The 18430-nt window shown below is 46.1% G+C and overlaps 1 protein-coding gene across 1 annotated transcript in view; it reads right to left on the bottom strand.

The window, feature by feature from the left end:
• igf1ra (insulin-like growth factor 1a receptor) overlaps positions 1–18430 on the bottom strand; it is a 318751-nt gene that overhangs the window by 55031 nt on the left and 245290 nt on the right. The window contains exons 9-10 of the mRNA XM_073025554.1: positions 14523–14690; positions 12685–12886 (exon numbers count right to left, since the gene is read on the bottom strand). Coding sequence (XP_072881655.1) covers positions 12685–12886; positions 14523–14690 — 370 coding nt within the window. The remainder of the gene's footprint in view (positions 1–12684; positions 12887–14522; positions 14691–18430) is intronic.

The raw sequence follows: 18430 nt of genomic DNA on the forward strand, positions 1-18430 counted from the left end.
CTTAGCATATCTATAGAACACTAACTGTAAACGGGATCAATGAACGCAAACAGTGCAAATGCAAATATAAATAAATAGCAATAAATAAGGAGAACATGAAATAACAAGTTAAAAGAGTCCTTAAAGTGAGACCATTGGTTGTGGGAGCACCAGAAGTAGAATGAGTCAAGTCACTTTTTATTGTCATTTCGACCATAACTGCTGGTACAGTACACAGTAAAAACAAGACAACGCTTTTCAGGACCATTGTGCTACATGAACAATACAAAAACTACACTGAACTACGTAAACCAACACTAAAACTACACTAGACTACAGACCTACCCAGGACTGCATAAAGTACACAGAACAGTGCAGGCATTACAATAAATAATAAACAAGACAATAGGCACAGCAGAGGTCAGTCGGTTGGTAGTCCGATGGCTTGGGGGAAAATCTGTTGCATAAACAACAGATTCAGTCCGGGATTCAGTCCGTTTCTGCACTCCCGCCGAGTATTTCGTTGCCACAGATGTAGTCCAATTTAATGTCCACTGGAGAGCAGAATGGACGGGAGAGCAGCCGGCTGGGGTTTGCTTTTTTCCTGGCACGGACTCCTGCCCGCTCGCCTCGCACACCGCTTACAACACCCCCAACTCCAGCCACCGGCATGAGGCGACTCCGAGGACTGCAGGCCCGATTCCCCCAGCAAGCCGAGGTCGCGCAATGAGTGTCGTAATGCACTTTTGTTCAAGAGCCTGATGGTTGAGGGTTAGTAATCGTTCTTGAACCTGGTGATGCGAGTCCTGAGGCTCCTGTACCTTCCAGCTAATGGCAGCAGCGAGAAAAGAGCACGGCCTGGGTGGTGGGGACTTCTGACGATGGATGCCGCCTGTCTACGGCAGTGTTTCATGCAGATGTGCTCGGTGGTGGGAGGGTGTGTGGAACGTGCTGCTAGAGTGGGTGGTGAAGGCAGATACTTTTGGGACATTTAAGAGACGCTTAGATAGGCACATGGATGAAAGACAAAAAGAAGGCTATGTGATATGAAGGGTCTTGACCCAAAACATCGACTGTTTACAGTCGGCCCTCCTTATCCGCGAGGGATTGGTTCCGGGACCCCTCGCGGATACCAAAAAACGCGGATGCTCAAGACCCTTATTCAGCCTGTCTAAATGCGGTGGACCTCAGGACCCAGCGGAACCCCAGACCTTATTTAACCTGTCGACCCGGTGGCAGAGCTCTGAATCCGCAGTGTTTCTGTTCATGAAAGTAATCACAACTGAAAATAAAGTGGAAATAATAAAGCGATCAGAAAAAGGTGAAACGCCATCCGTCATTGTAAAAGTGTTAGGCTACGTCGGTCAACGATCGGAACAATTTTAAAGGATACAGTGAGAAAGGCCCTACCCCGATGAAAGCTACAATTATTACTAAACAACGCAGTGGTTTAATTATTGGGTTTTGGGGTTTTGAGTTTTTGATCCTCCACATCAACCCGGCCGGTTGGAGAGCGCGCTCAGGAGTGATCTATCACTGGATCGAACTCGGGAACTTCCCGAGCCCAGCGCTGAAACATACGTTCTTAAGCGCATAGAAAGGTAAAATATATACTATATACTAAGACAAACGTTTGACTAACTGACATTAAATAATACCAGATGTACCTGTTCTGATTTACTTAGTAAGAGAACTTCTGACTTTTTTCGATCCCGATCCATGATAACCCACGCACATCCTCCTGTATACTTTAAATCATCTCTAGATTACTTGTAATACTTAATACAATGTAAATGCTATGTAAAATAGTTGTTAAACTGCATTGTTTAGGGAATAATGACAAGAAAAAAAAATCTGTACATGCTCCAACCACAAGCACTGGAAGAACACTTCTGGGTTTTCGCAATTCGCGGTTGGTTGAATTCGCGCATGCGGAACTCGCGGATAAGGAGGGCCGACTGTATTTCCCTTCATAGATGAAGCTTGACCTGTTGAATTCCTCAAGCATTTTGTGTGTGTTACTCTGGATCTCTTGTGGTTATATGCGAAGGAAGGGTTAGATTGACCTTAGAGAGCTTAAGATGACAAAGCCGCAAATACTGAAATGCCCAACAGGTCGGGCAGCAACTGTGGAGCGAGAAACATGATGATACTGATGGATAACCTGAGACTGAAAGAGCCATTTCTGATTTAGAGATATCAAATTCTCTTTTAAGTTTCTGAATTTGATTTTAAATCCTGGAGATTAAAGTGAGAGCAGGCATTGCCAGCTAGGGCTCCTTCAAAGGACATTGGAAATATGGACCTCAAGCATTATGTTAAATTGCTACATGTTTGCATGGTAATACGGAATATTCAGAGTGGAAATACAAACACACTGTAAAGTGTGGTACAAACTCCAGGGGCTAAATGGCCTCTCTGTTCTCCTTTACCATCCAGCGATTTCTGCTGGGTAGTTAACAGGTGGGGCTTTAAATGGGGAGAGCAGGTCCCAGTATGAAGGCTCTGCATTACCATGTACTGTATCTCTCATCCCTGGGTGTTTATATATTGACATACAGCACAGAATAGGCCCTTCCAGTAACCCCCAATTTAATCCCAGCCTAATCACAGGACAATTCACAATGACCAGTTAACCTACCAACCGGTAGATCTTTGGATTGTGGGAGAAAACAGGAGCACCCGGAGGAAACCCACGTGGTCAACGTTCAAACTCCTCACAGGCAGCGGCGGGAATTGAACCGGGAACTGCAAAGCGTTGTGCTAACCGCTACGCCACCGCGCCGACCCACTTCAGCGTCCTCCAGTTCAATCTCATTGACACAGTGGGCAAACCGGGCACGTGGCAGCAGAAACACCAGATCACAGGCAAATGCATCACTCCCACTTTATTGAATAAGCAGCCTTCAAACAGCCAATTAAATAACAGGCATGACACTGCGCCCTTTAGGACGGGCCTGCCAAACTGATTAGTTGAACATTTAATTTTATGCTGATTAAAATTAGCACTTTACTGACACTGCTCTTCTGTTTGGGATCACTGCGGATAAAAGTTAACAGTGTCATATTGAGAAAATGATCAATGAAGACAAGCTTTTTGCTAATCTCAGGAATGAGTATTCCCTGGTGTATTTAACTCGCTTAATATCTGTTAATGGAGCTACTTATGAATATGTAGTTTTATCGAAATAAAGGATGACAACACAGAGAGAGCAGTTTGGATTCACAGACAATTTAATTTGCCTCATGCCATCCAGCTGGACCAGAGAAATTACAACAAAGGGGCTGCTTAGCATAACACTGCATCAATCTCCATCGAGGGATCCGGGTGAAGACCTGCAGAGCTTTGACAATCAGAGACCTGGTCTTCGAGAACAGTGCGCTGTCAACATTGCGCCTCAGCTTCGTCTCCTGCATCCCATGATGCCGTTCCCTCGCGGCTCAAGGGCAGTCCATCCCCCTGATATAAACTCTTGAATGATCCTCTTTGCAACAAGGATGAACTCTGGGGCAACAAACGATTTACGTTTCGGGCCGAGACCCCAAGCTGGCTTCTTTCCCCTTCCTTTCCAGTACTGATGCAGGGTCTTGTCCCAAAACATTGACTGCTTCTTCCCTGCCTGATCTGCTGAGTTCCTCCAGCATTTTCTGTGTGTTGCTCTGGATTTCCAGAATCCCTTGGGTTTATGATTTGGAACAAACAGTCTGCCGGAGGAATTTGACAGATCGCGTCGCAACTGTAAGAGGCAAGGAATCGTTGATGATGGGTTGAAACCCTTCATGAGTCTTGGTGTAGGGGTTTGACCTAACCCGTTGAGTTCGACACTAAACTCTTGATCTCTCTATTTACCTCTTGCCCTTATTTCCCTACCCGCGCTGCACTTTCTCTGTAACACTTCATTTTGATATTGGTTTTCCTTTTGTACCAACTTCACACGATGTTACAGTAGCGTAGCAGTCAGCACAATGAGTTACAGTGCCAGCTGCACGATTGGGGTTCAATGGCCACCACTGTCTGCAAAGAGTTTGCTCAATCTCCCTGTGACCGGGCGGGTTTCCTCCCACATTCCAAAGGTTAGGACGTTGTGGGCATGCTATGCTGGCACTGTAAGTATGGCAACACCTGCGGGCTGCCCCCAGCACATCCTTGCACTGCATTGTTCATTAATGCGAGTGACGCATTTCACTACATGTTTCAATGTACGTGTAACAAATAATCAAATCAATGTATATTTGAAATGATCTTTATCTAGGTACACGATAATCCACTTGCAAAACCCTTGGAATTAATGATTGTTGACATGCAGCATATGCGTTCGACTTCTTCCAAAGAAGACCAGCTTCGCTGCAGATTTCATGAGTATTACTTAGCCGCAGGCTTAAGGAAATTGAGAGGGGACCTCATCAAGTCTTCCTCAGCTGGACTGTCGGGAACTGGGGGCATCGTCCTGGGAAGTGGGCTGCCCATTTGGAACACAGGTGAGTAGAAACGCCTCCACCCATTGCATTACAAAACTTTAGAATTCCCTCCCAGAAAGCTGGGCAAGATCGGGCAGAGAATAGATTCAAAGACAAGATTCAAGATGAAGTTATAAAAGTGTGTGGAGATAGGTGGGAAAGTGGAAATTAGAGCACAGTGGATTATAAGATATAGGAACATGAATAGGCCATTCAGCCCACCAAGTCTGATCTGCCATTCAATCAAGTTGATTTTTTTTTTACCAACCCCATTCTCCCCGACTGAACAAGAACCTATCCGTATCTGCCTTAAATACACCAAATAACTCAGCCTCCAACAAAGTCCTCAGATACACTGTCTGCTGGCTAAAGAAATTCCTCTTCATCGCAGTTATAGAGTCATAGAAAAGCAAACCTAGCTTCTCACTTGAAAAAGTGTTGTGAACACAACCCATCATTTAAACCAGACTCCCCTCCAATCACTGCTGACATAATTAATGACTCCCCCCCCCACCCAAGGCAATCTCTCTTCTCTGCTCTGCTATCAAACAGAACGTACAAAAGCACGTACCACCAGACTCAAGAACAGCTTCTATCCCAGACCCTCTTTCACAGATTCTTGAACTCAGACCTCCGAACCTACCCGGTTGTGGCCCTTACACTTATTTGTCTAATGTTACTACACTGTCTCTGTAAATGCGACATTGAAGACCATAAGATATAGGTGCAGAATTAGGCCATTCAGCCCACTGAATCTGTTCCATCATTCGATTCCCCTCAAACCCATTCTCTTGCCTTCTCCCTGTAAACTTAGAATTCCTTCCTAATCAAAATCCTATCAACGTCTGCTTTAAATATACTCAATGACTTGGCCTCCACAGCCGTCTGTGGCAATGAATTCCATAGATTCGCCACCCTCTGGCTGAAAGAAATTCCCCTCATCTCTGTTCCAAAGAGAGGCCTTTGCACTCTGAGACTGTGCCCTCTGGTCTTAGGCTCTCCCGCCATTGGAATCGTCCTCTCCACATCCACTCTATCTATTCTGCATTACTTTTTTTTAACCTCGATGCACTTATGTATGCCATAATCTACCTGGGTGGTACACAAGCACAAGCTTTTCACTGTATTGCGGTACATATTAGCACCAATGAGGATCAAGTGTAATATATCCAATTTGTCTGTTACATGAAGCTAGGGGGCAGCGTGCTACAAGGATAACACAGAGGAAGTTTCACAGGACAGGGATGACTAATAATGGACAGACTGAAAATAATGTGCAAGTTGAGAGGTCTGCCAGCCTGGTAGAAGAAACAGAAAGGTAAAGTAAATCTTAAAATGGTGAGAGATTGAAATGCTGCTGTTCAGAGAATCTGGGTATTCATACACCTAAGTTCAAAGTGCATTTATGACCAAAGTATGTGTGCAATATACAACCCCACAGACAGCCATGAAACAAAGAAAACCTTAGAACCCATTCAAAGAATGTTAGGCTTGTTCTTAACAAAGACAAGCTTAGCACAGGTAGCACTAACATATTTATTTGGGACTCTCCAACCAACGTGAACACATGCGACCAGTTCACCAACATCACTTCTGGTTCCCAGTGAACACTTGTTCACCTTCCACACTCGCCTCGGTGATTTCAATCTTCCTCGGTGCCTTAATCAGTGAGATCAGCTGAAAATGGATTCGATCATGGGCTCGCGCGCCTCACGGAAAATCCTTGGAGGCAGCAAAGCGCCATATCACTCAATCGGCCCAAAACCTCACCACTAAAATGTAGATCACAGGCTCCAACAGTAGTAGAGCCACATTTTAAAGAAAAAGAAGATGTAAAACAAGTGACAGAAGTAGCTTCATGAACTGTCTGAAGGATGTCAAACTTTGCCGTGTTGTTCGTTGGCACCATCTTCTTCCTGAGGTCCAGTACTGCAAATAATTAGCAAGGAAAACAATATTTTTGTCATTATTGTAGGGGCTTCGAAGAGCAGAGTCCAGTTGTTTCAATTTTATCACTCTCTGGTGAGGCCACACCTGGAATACTGCCAACTGGTCTGGCCTCCTAGCACAATTATTGGAAAAGAGGACGTTTATCTCAGACAAAAGATATTATTTTTCAACATCCCAAATAAAAAGTCTTCTGGCTTACAGTAGGGCAAAGGCATTTCAGCAACCTTCATGGCTTACGGCACGGATTTAAGGACGTGGCGCAAATGAAGACCGGTTTAGACTTTCCACAAGCCCAACCAGAGAAAAAGTTGCCCGTGGAGAGCCGGCAACACAGAACATGGAAAACTGGCAGCAGTCACTCAGTATTGCTCCATCATTGGTCATAGGAGTCACACAGAGCAGGAGGAGGCCTTCAGCCTAAATTGTCCATTCTGAAATGGATGCACAGCTAAGCTAGTCCCAGTTGAATTCGTTTGGACCACATCTCCCTAAGTGTTTCCTGTCCAAATGTCAGAATTAGAATCAGGTTTATTATCACTAACATATGTCGTGAAACTCGTTTTCCGACAGCTATACAGTGCAATTCATTAAAAAAATGATAAGTTGCAATCAGAAATATGTATAAAATTAAACAAATTGTGCAAAAAGAGAGCAAAATAGTGAGGCAGTGTTCATGGACTGCTCTGAAATGTGACGGTGGAGGGGATGAAGCTGTTCCTGAAACCGTATCTGCACTTACCACCTCCTCTGTCAGCTTGTTCCATATATTCGCCATCCTGACAGAGCCCCCCTGTTGCCACCTTCTCCCCAAATCATTTGATTCCTCTAGCACTGAGATATAACATCTACACCCTGATTGAATTTGTTGATGACTTGGCCTTCGATCTGTGGTAGAAATTCCATGAGTGCCCAAGCACCCAGATTCTCCCGATATCAGTCCGAAATGCAGATTCCAAATCCAAACGCCTGTGAGGATCATACTGCCAACATCCAGTCTATCTCGTTCCAATCTTCACCGACACTGAGACTCGAACATTAATCCATCTCAATGGAATCACAGAGTTATACAACATGGAACAGATCCTTCATGCCAATTCACCACCCCCCCTGCCATGTTTGGCCCATATCCTTTTCCTCTCCGTGTATCTGTCTAAACAGCCAGAACCAGGACAGGGGCTGGGACTCAGAGTCATGCCATCTGCTCGACTGTACGTCTCCATGACTTCCGTGACCATGCTGAGCCATCCTCAGGTTGGAGGAGCAACATCTTATATTCCACCTGATGGAATGAATATCGATTTCTATAAACTTCAGCTAATTACTCTAACCTCCTCCTCCTCTCGTTTCCATTCCCCATTCTGGCTCCCCTCATAACCCTTCCCTTCTCTTCCCCCAACCATCATCTCCCTCTGGCGCTCTCCTCCTTCCCTTTCTTCCGTGGCCCATTCTCCTCTCCTATTGGACTCCATCTTCTTCAGCCCTTTAGCTTTTCCCCCTCTCACCTTCTAACCAGCCCCTTTACTCCAGCCACATGCCTCTCCCCTCATCTGGCTTCACCTAGCACCTTCTAGCTTGTACGCCGTCTATTCTGGCTTTTCCCCCTTCCTTTCCAGTCCAGCCTGAAACGTTGTTTATTCCCCTCCCCAGATGCTGCCTGACTTGCCGAGTTCCTCCAGGATTTTGTATGTGTAGCATGTTATAGGAGACGCCTTGTCTAAAACAACTACTACTAAATTAACTGTAGAGTTCAATGTGTCCGAGCATTAAAACAGAGCAGAATGGAGATTTTAAACCAGCTGTCTGAGACCTGACTTTGCTCGTCATTCCCAAGCAGTCTATTACTGCAATTCCGGATATCCATCAGGGAAAGAGAAGGATCCTTCGCCAAGTCAGACAGCTTTGGAATGGGTTCATATCCTGCACTGGGTCACTGTGACACAGTGCCAGTCCCTCTCTGTAAACAGGCTGCTAGAGACAACGTTAATGGGTGATATTGGCAAGCAGTCCATTCCTACAGCTCACGTCTGCCTAAAGGTGGGATCAAGACGGGCAGAGTTTCCCTGAGGGAACTTTGTTAAGGGTTGTAAGCAATAGGAGGGTCTCCGCTGACAGCAATCATTAAGGGAATGATTTGTTTTTTAGCAGTGTTTGTCAAGTCCATGAAAAAGCACTTTGCAATACTTTGAGTGTTGGCAGACAGCGCTGGGAAGGAAACAGTGATGTTGCAAGTTTTCAGCTTGGTGGTGGGAGCTGAGAGAGGAGTGGGCAAGAGGGCAAATTCCATCCAATCTTCCACAGGCACAGGAAATCCTGCAATACAGGCAAGCATTTAAAATTAAAGGGGCTCCCACTGAAGACAAAGACGAATCCTTTTTTTTGAGGGTGGTAGATCTTCTACAAGAAAGGTCTTTATTTTAAAGGTGGAGACGGAGGTGGATAAGCTCTTGGTGAGCAAGGAGGATTTGGAGATATTAGGGACATTTAAAAGACTCTTAAGAAAAGTGAATGGATGATAGAAAGATGGGAGGCTATATGGGAGGGGGTTAGATTGATCTTAGCATAGGTTAAAGGTCACCATACATTGTCAGGCAGCCAGTGGCGCAGCAGTATCCACACCGGCCTTCGAGGCCAGTGCTCCCGGGTTCGAATCCAGCCAGCTCCTTGCATGTTTTCCATCTGTGCTGGGTTGAGCATCGAGCTAGCAACTCAGACTCGTTAAAAAACAGACAAAAATGCTAAGGAAGAGGCCCGATGGTCCACAAGGCACAACAACATTGTTGGCTGAAGGGTCTCCACTGTGCTGTGGTGTTCCATTGGGCTAGTTGCATATTCATGGAGCCATCCTTCAACGCCGTAACAGAAGGGGTATATTTTAGCTGTCTGGAGTTTATGCTCAGAGGTTTTTGGAACAGACACTAGCACTGCGTATTCCACGGGTTTCTGCTAGTTGGGATGAGCCACCATTGTAAATATGTAATTCTGGGAATTTAGCTGGCCATATTCAAAATGTGAAGTGGATGATTTGTAGCAATTGAAAGTGTAGTTAATCGTTATTGTTATCTTTATATTGAAGAAGTGTACAACATGAAAGGAGAATGAGATTCTCCTGGACTCACTTTCTCGAAGATTTGCTATGTGAATAGACTTTTACATTTCCCAGTTACAGCTTCCACATGGGCTAGTTCTGTCAGTCACAAAGCAGATGAGAGGGAGCACCAGGCATCTGCTCAGAAACTAAGTAGGTGGACAGGACGCAGGCTGACCCAGGGCACAATCTGGTCAGGGGTCGCAGGGAGCAGCAGGTCTGAAAACAGCTGGTCCTCCCCGGCACCTCTAAGATGGGGCCAACTGTCCCCCAATTTCCGCAGCCTGCCTCAGTCCACCTCCGGACATCACCCAATCACCCAGTTGAACAATCTGATTGAATCCAAAGCTCCAGTTCATGGGGGGAGGAGACAAAATAAACCAAATTTCATGACATATGTGAATGATGGTGAACCTGATTCTGATATGGGTCTCTATTGCGGACAGGGAACAGGGAGAGCGGAATCACGATTAGGAGGAGAGGTAAAGGAGCAGGAAACACCAGACAGACATTCTGTAATGATCAATAAACCAATTGTTTGGAATCAGATGCCCTTCCCTGGTATCTCTGCCACCTGCCCCACGCCCCTCCTGTGGAGTTCCATCCTCACCATTCCCAACATCCTTTGTTCTGTAGGGAGAAACACTGTCGACAGTTCGGGCCGAGACCCTTCCTCAGGTCCTGACGAAGGGTCTCGGCCCGAAACGTCGACAGTGCTTCTCCCTATAGATGCTGTCTGGCCTGCTGTGTTCCACCAGCATTTTGTGTGTGTTGTTGCTTGAATTTCCAGCACCTGCAGATTTCCTCGTGTATCCTTTGTTCTGGCAGCTTTACAAACTCAACTTCCACTTTACGTTGACAAATCCAGCACTGTGCACAAGTTTTAGGCGCCTTAGCTATATATAAATGCTGAAGACTTTCACACAGTACTGTAAATAGATAATGATTATCTTTACTGTCAAATGAAAGAGTGGATGATTTATTTTGCAATCGAAGAGCAGAGAGATTTTTTCACAGGAAACGTCTCATGCCGGCCTGGAGCCAGCTAGACGGTTGCAAGAACACATGACGTTGGATGATACATTTTGAAATCCTCACAGATCTGGTGTATACTCATCAGTATTTGGATAGTAAATGGTTACAATAACAATAATATTTAGAACTGATGTTATTTTCAATCCTCTTTTTTAAAAAATACTAATCATTTTTCAACGAGTTTTCTAAAATGCCTCATTTATTTCAATCTGTCTCTGTTGTACTTTTATTAATAGTAAAGCAATGAATACATGCAAACAAGCAACAGGACTCATCCTTCTTCCTTAACAAGAGTCGATAGTTATTGTTACTAGTTCATTAGTCAATAATAACCTCTGCTCAAAATTACCATGGCACACGAGATTAGCGCCAGTTTCTGCACGTGCTCACTCGTGCCCCGGAGTATTTCTGTGTGCTGACGCTGAGCAGCCACTGGAACAGGAATGGCTCTTTGCCATCGCCATTTAGCTGGATCTCGCACTCCAGTTCAGATTTAAGGATGTGCCCAGAGACAGGAACACAAAGTTCCAGTGTAGAACTGAGCCAGGGACTGGCAGCTACGCCGTCTTTCAGATAAGACAGAGAAAAACATTAAATTAAACCCCAGACTAAAAAACGGGAGGAACTCAGCGGTCAGGGAGCATCTGTGCAGGGAAATGGGCAGTTGATATATCAGATCGAGACCCTTCAACTGGGCCGAAGGGCAGCGGGGAGATCGCCAGGATAAAAAGTGGGAGTGGAGGAAGAACCGGCAGACGATGGGGTGGATCCCGGCGAGGAGCCGGGATAAGCAGATGGGGGAAGAGGAGAGTGGGAATAGCGACAGCAGACAGGAGGTGAGAGGTGGAGACAACAGAGGTCAGAAGGTGGTGGAATCTAAAGATTAAAAGATTTAACTTTATTTGTCCCACGTACATCGAAACATACAGTGAATTGAGTTGTTGGCGTCAATGACCAGCATGGTCCAAAGATGTGCAGGGGCAGCCCGCAGAAAACGCTATACTTCCTGTGCCAACATAGCATGCCCACATCTTACTAACCTATATGCTTTTGGGATGTGAGAGGAATCCACCCATGTGGTCACAGGGAGAACATACAAACTCCCGACAGACTGCCATATGAATTGAACTCCTCTACATCGGTGAGACCCGACGCATATTGGGGGACCGCTTCGTCGAGCACCTCTGCTCCATCCGCCACAACAGACAGGATGTCCCGGTTGCCACCCACTTCAATTCTGCTTCCCATTCCCATTCGGAATTGTCCATACATGGCCTCCTCTACTGCCATGATGAGGCCAAACTCAGGTTAGAGGAGCAACACCTCATATACCGTCTGGGTAGTCTCCAGCCCCTTGGTATGAACATCGAATTCTCCAACTTCCAGTAATTCCCTCCCTCTCCCTTCCCCCATCCAAGTTTCACTCTGCCTCCTCTTCTAGCTGCCTATCACCTCTCTCATGATTCTGCCTTCTTCTACTACCCATACAGCTTTCCCCTTACATTCCTTCTTCACCCCTCCTGCCTATCCCCTCCCTGCTTCCCCTCCCCCACCCCTTGATCTTTCCCCTTACTGATTTTTCACCTGGCACCTACCAGCTTTCTCCTTCCCACCCTCCCCCCACCTTCTTTATAGGGCCCCTGCCCCCCCTTCAGCCCTGACGAAGGGTCTCGGCCTGAAATGTTGACTGCTCATTTCCACGGACGCTGCCCGACCTGCTGAGTTCCTCCAGCGTGTTGTGCGTGAACTCTGATTGTGATTGCTGGCTCTGTTAAGCATTACGCTTACTGCTGTGCTACCACAGACCATGGAAACACAGGATAAGGGTGGAAATGGCAGAAAAAACCAAGCACCAGCCTACCCCACCAACTGAACAGGGGAGTAACCGGCACCACTTTGAAGAGCAGTGCTGGAACTCTTTGCCGTGTCCTATTCAATCCTTATCTTCAACCAACATGAGCAACACGCACCCTTGTGTCACACTGCAGTTTCTGGGATCTTGCTGTGCACAAATGACTGCCGCAGTCCCATAATTCACAAGCACTTCCAGCTGATACTTCAGGGCAAGAGGTTGTGAACGTATTTCAGAAACTCGCGTCTCTTGCAACAGCTGCGAGTTGGAGCCTCTTCACAAACACGGCTCCGAGGTCTGCTGAGAACAGATGTGGCCACATTACCTGGGCATGAAGATGGAGTTGTGCAGAAAATTCTCAAAGGACTTCTGAAACATGACTTCCTCGGCTTCGGCATTGATCTCAGCCTGGGTCTTTGGGCAGGCACAGCACTGTCCCTGGCCATTCTTATCCGAGGGTTTGGAATCGCCATTGCCATCCAGGTCAATTGTCCCTGTGGCCGAGATCCTGGTGGGCAGCTTCAGACCTGGAGAAGTGAGAGAACGGAGTGGGTTACACCTGCTCCCCGCACGCCGGACGTGCGTGACAAGGAATCTCCCACCCCAGTACAGGAAGGATGTTGAGGCTTTGCAGAGGGTGCAAAGAGGTTTACCAGGATGCTGCCTGGTTTCGAGGGCATTGTGCTATCGCGAGAGGCTGGACAAACCTGGAGTGTCGGAGGCTGAGGGGAGATCTGATCGAGGTTTATAAGATTATGGGAGGCATGGATATAGTAGAGAGAGGGTATCTTTTTCCCAGGGTAGGAATGTCTAAAACCAGAGGGCATGGTCAGGGTGAGAAAGGGATGTGCGGGGTAAAGTTTTTTACTCAGAGAGTGGTGGATGCCAGGAATGTGCTGCCTGGTGTGTTAGCAGAGGCAAATACATTAGAGGCTTTTAAGAGATGTTCAGGTAGGCACATGACTATGAGGGAGATGGAGGGACTGTATAGGTAGCAGCGATTAGTTTATGGGGTTTTTTTGATTTACTTTTTAGCAGTTTGGCACACTTTGGGCCAAAGGGTCTGTTCCTGTGCTATACTGTTCTACACTCAGTGTTCTTTCAGACCTTTTGTTGCGATGAGGCAACTTAGGTCATCGATGGGAAACACTGCCTTCTCCAGGATCGAGTCTGTCTGCTCCACCAAACACAGCATGTTGGCCTGTTCCTCAACACCAAGAATGCTGAAGCTTATCGAATATTGAGAGAGCTAGACAGAGTGGATGAACAGAGGTTTCCAGTAGTGGAGGAGTTTATGACCAGCCTGAGAATACAATAATAACTGTCCCTTTACAACAGAGATGAGGAGGAATTTCTCCAGCCACAGGGCAGTGAACCTGTGGAATTCATTGCCACAGGAGGCTGTGGAGGCCAAGTCATTGGGTATATTTAAAGTGGAGATTGATAGGTTCTTGATTAATAAGGGTGTCAGAGGTTAAACGGAGAAGGGAGTTGAGCAGGAAAATAAATCAAGAGTAATCGAATAGTGGAGAGACTCAATAGGCTGAATGGACTAAATCTGCTCCTATGATTTATGATCAAACTAGCCATCCTCCAACTTTGAGCTTCCTGGGAACTTACCCTACCTTTATCCTAATATTACCCCATCATTACTCCCCTTTACCCCCGTTACCTGGCCTCCAGGAGAAGAACACAGGAAAATATCTCATTCAGAGCTCTGACTGAGCAAACAGAAGCGGTTTCCAACTCGAGGGCAGGAACTTCGGGAAGCTTCACAGGCAAAAGCCAGGAGAAGTTTCTCACTCCCGAAGGCCGGTGGAAAGCGGAGAAGGATGGAACAGGATTTGCAATAGGTCTTTCAGGCAGATATGCAAGTGACAGCTGAAGTCACTAAAAAACACAGATGCTAAAAATCGGATCTCAAAGCAGGAAGTGGTGGAAATACTCAGGCGGTCAGGCAGCATCTGTGAAGATAAAACACGGCTCACAGTCCTGAAACGCCAGCCTTCTGCAGAGATGCTGCCCAGCCAGCTGAGTGCCTCCAGCATTTCAGTTACTTGCTGCTGTGCAAGCCTTTGTGAGGCATTCTTCGCTCACTTCCATCCCATCCCCAGGACACGACCGGGGGAGAACCATCTTCCCGTCTGCTCTGCCCCCTTTTACCTTTGTGACAGTAGTCATGCTTGTAAAGCTCTGCATCCTCCGGCTGCTGCTGCCAGCGCACCAGGTAGTAGGTGATGTTCCCGTTCGAAAAGGCAGGTGGCTTCCACTTCACTACCAGCTGCGACGAGGAGTTGGACACTGACACCACATCCAGGGGAACCGAAGGAGCTGGGGACAGAAAGCACAGCAAAACTCCATTGAACACCACACATTCAAATCTGAACTACCCCAAGGACAAAGCCCACTGCCCTCAGAAACAACGCGGTCTCCGCACAAGCTGATACGGTGGTAGAGGAGACATCTGTATGCTTGCCTTTACTAGAGTCCAAGAGTCAGGAAGTTACGTTGTGACATCACCAATAATAAAGTAAAATAACTGGACCCAGAACACTCACACACTTACGACTCAATCACACTTTACTTCACTCGTGCACAAGGAGAACAGCGTGGCCCCTGTCACACACCGTTCTGAATTCTAAACCGAGAAATGCCAGTTTTATCCAGAATTGGCTAGCAGTTCTGGATATAGACCATTTAGTAAACTATGGACGTTTGATTTCCGTACTTGCAAGAACAATCACTATTCACAGGTGTTAAAAGTCTAGAAACTACAAGCTGACAACAGATGATACATTGACATTAGTAAAGCAACTGGTGTGTATGCCTTGGATTGCTCATCTCGTCTCCTGCTGCAAAGGGAAGCTACACTCTTTCAAAGGTCTGGGCTGGGCTGTCTACAGTCTATCCCTGCCTGGACATTATGTTAACCCTTGCCTTCCACAGCTGCACCTTTATAAAACTCTGGTCAGGGCACATCTGAAGTACTGAATTCAATTCTGGTCAGCCCAAGGATATGGAAGCTTTGGAGAGGGTGCTGAAGAGGTTTACTAGGATGCTGCCTGGATTAGAGAGCGTGACCTATAAGGAGAGGCTGACGAACCTGTGTTTTCTCTGGAGTGGCAGAGTCTTGCGGGAGACCTGATTTATTATGAGAGACGTGGAGAGAGGCAGCAGCCAATACCTTCCTCGATGATGTTGAAATGTCTAATACTAGAGAGCAAGCACTTAAGGCAAGAAAGTTCAATGGAGATGTGCCCGGCAAGCTTTTTTTATACAGAGCAAGACCATAAGATATAAGAGCAGAATTAGGCCATTCAGTCCATTGAGTCTGTTCCATCATTCCATCGTGGCTGATTTATTATCCCTCTCAACACCATTCTCCTGCCTTCTACCCATAATCTTTGATGCCCTGAATAATCAAGAACCTATCAACCTGCGCTTTAAACATACCCGATGACTCGGCCTCCTCAGCCATCTGTGACAATGAATTCCAAATTCACTTCTGGCTGAAGAAGTTCCTCCTCGTCTCTGATAGTAGAGGTTTCCAAAGATTCACTTCCTCCAAGATAAGAAATTTCTCTGTTACTAAGTACTAAATTACCTTCCCATTATTAGGAGACTGAGACTCCTGAGAGGGCGGAAAACGTTCTTCCTGATAAGCATGGGAATTTTAAAGAGATCAGTTCTCAATGACACTGTAGAAATAACAACCCCAGTATTCCTGATCCTTCCTAGTTCAGCAAACCCTCTATCCCAGATATACACTGGTTTATCTCTGTTCCACCCCTTGATTACCTTTTTCTCAGGCCAGGAAACCAAAGCTTTACATAACACTCCTGGCTCAGCCTTATGGGGCCCTGTATTATTGCAATAAAATATTTTCACTCCAGTCCTCAAATCCCCTCCTAATAATAGGACATAGAATAGTACAGCACAGTACAGGCCCTTCGGCCCACAATGTTGTGCCGACCCTTAAACCCTGCCTCCCATATAACCCCTCCACCTTAAATTCCTCCATATACCTGTCTAGTAGTCTCTTAAATTTCACTAGTGTATCTGCCTCCACCACTGACTCAGGCAGTGAATTCCACACAGCAACCACTCTCTGAGTAATGCCTCCATTGGCTGGAGTTGACCACGGATGTTGGGTTCAAGCAGTCTATATGATATGCAAGCCAGGGCAGTATGACATGGAGAGCAGGCTGTTGCCCAGGTAACGGGCTCCCCCTCTCCACACAGTTGATGAATCCAAAGGAACGGCGGAGACCGATACAGTTTGGCACCAGCGACATTGCAGGAATTGCCAGTCAGCGTCGAGCTCAAGGTAGGACTGGCTGCTTTACAGAATCCAGTTGCAGGTTTTCCCGGAGTGTTTACTCCTGAAGCCTCCCCCCAATAGCGGGTATAGCTGCAAGGCAGCGGAGCTCTGTGATCAGAGTTTCCCTTCTCCTGGATGAGCCCCATCTGGCCGAAGCCCCTTCCTAACATACCATCAGGTTCCATCATCTGCAGACCTTCGTCGCCTTCCGAACTCTGCCAGTATCTCCTCCTCTCCCACCTGATTCCAAATGCCAATCAACACCTCTTCACCTGGTTCCACCAATCACAAGGCAGCTTTCACTCCCATCTGTGGCCTTTATACTGGCCACACCCCCTCTGCTCTTTCAGTCAACTCCAGATGAAGTTTGCGATGGAGAGCACTGGGAAAACACACTCCTTATTCACGTGTAGTCACACACTCAAAGATGGCCTTGTCATTCTGCTGTTGCGTTAAGCGTATGCACTTCAGTGCCTTCCTATTATATTCCTATAATGAGTCCTAAACTAAGCTGATGCGCTCAGATTGCCTTTCCCATCACAGGCGGTGGAGTATTCTATTCCTATAGTAATGGGGATATGTAAACGTCACAAAGACAAAGAGCTGATTGTGGACTTCAGATGAGGGGACACAAACCAATCCTCATAGAGGGATCAGAAGTGGAGAGAGTGAGCAATTTCACTCACTCCTGGGTGTCAAAATTTCTCAGGATCCAACCTGATCCCAACATATCGAATCACAAACAAGAGAGAATCTGCAGATGCTGGAAATCTGAGCAACACACACAAAATGCTGGAGCAGCTCAGCTGATGGACCAAAATGTCAACTGTACTCTTTTCCATAGATGCTGCCTGCTGAATCCCTCCAGCATTCTATGTGTGTTGCCCAACATATTGATACAGTTATAAAGAAGGCAAGCCAGTGGCTGTATTTCATTAGAAGTTTGAAGAGATTTGATTGTCACCTAAAACACTCGAAAACTTCTACAGAGGTACTATGGGGAGCACTCTGACTGGCTGTATCGCTGTCTGGTATTGGGGGAGAGTTCGGAACAGGATTGAAAAAAGCTACAGAAAGTTGTAAATCAGTCAGCTCCATCATGGGTACTAGCCTCTATGGTATCCAAGACATCTTCAAGGAGCAGAAAGGGCCCACATCACCCAGGACATGCCCTCTTCTCATTGTTACCATCAGGAAGGAGGTACGCGAGGCTGAAAACAAACACTCAGTGATTCAGGAACAGCTTCTTCCCCACTGCCATCCGATTTCTAAATGAACATTGAATCTTTCATCCCTACCTCACTACTTTTTTTTATTATTCCTGTTTTTACACTAATATTCTTAATTTAACTATTTAATAAATATATATATACTTACTGTAATTCATTTGTTTTCTCAATATTTGTCATGTATTGCATCTTACTGCAGCTGCCAAGTTAACAAATTCAAGACGTATGCCAGTGATATTAAACTTGATTCTGATGTGAATATGTTGTTTGTGTACGGTGTTTAATCTAAATACTTCTGATCATTCTTGTAGTATGATTGTAACTACATTGTGGGGTGCATCAGATTCTAACTCATGTGTAGTCTTAAGTTAACTTTATTGGTTATTAAAGATGTTAAGTCCTAGTGTTAAAAAAAGGAGCTTTGCCCTCAGTGAGGGAGAGAGATAGGGAACTCTTCCCCCTTGGTGAGGGAGAGAGATAGGAGCTCTTTGCCCTCAGTGAGGGAGAGAGATAGGGAACTT

The sequence above is a fragment of the Hemitrygon akajei genome, chromosome 21 (assembly GCF_048418815.1).
Source record: "Hemitrygon akajei chromosome 21, sHemAka1.3, whole genome shotgun sequence".
Taxonomy (NCBI): Eukaryota; Metazoa; Chordata; class Chondrichthyes; order Myliobatiformes; family Dasyatidae; genus Hemitrygon; species Hemitrygon akajei.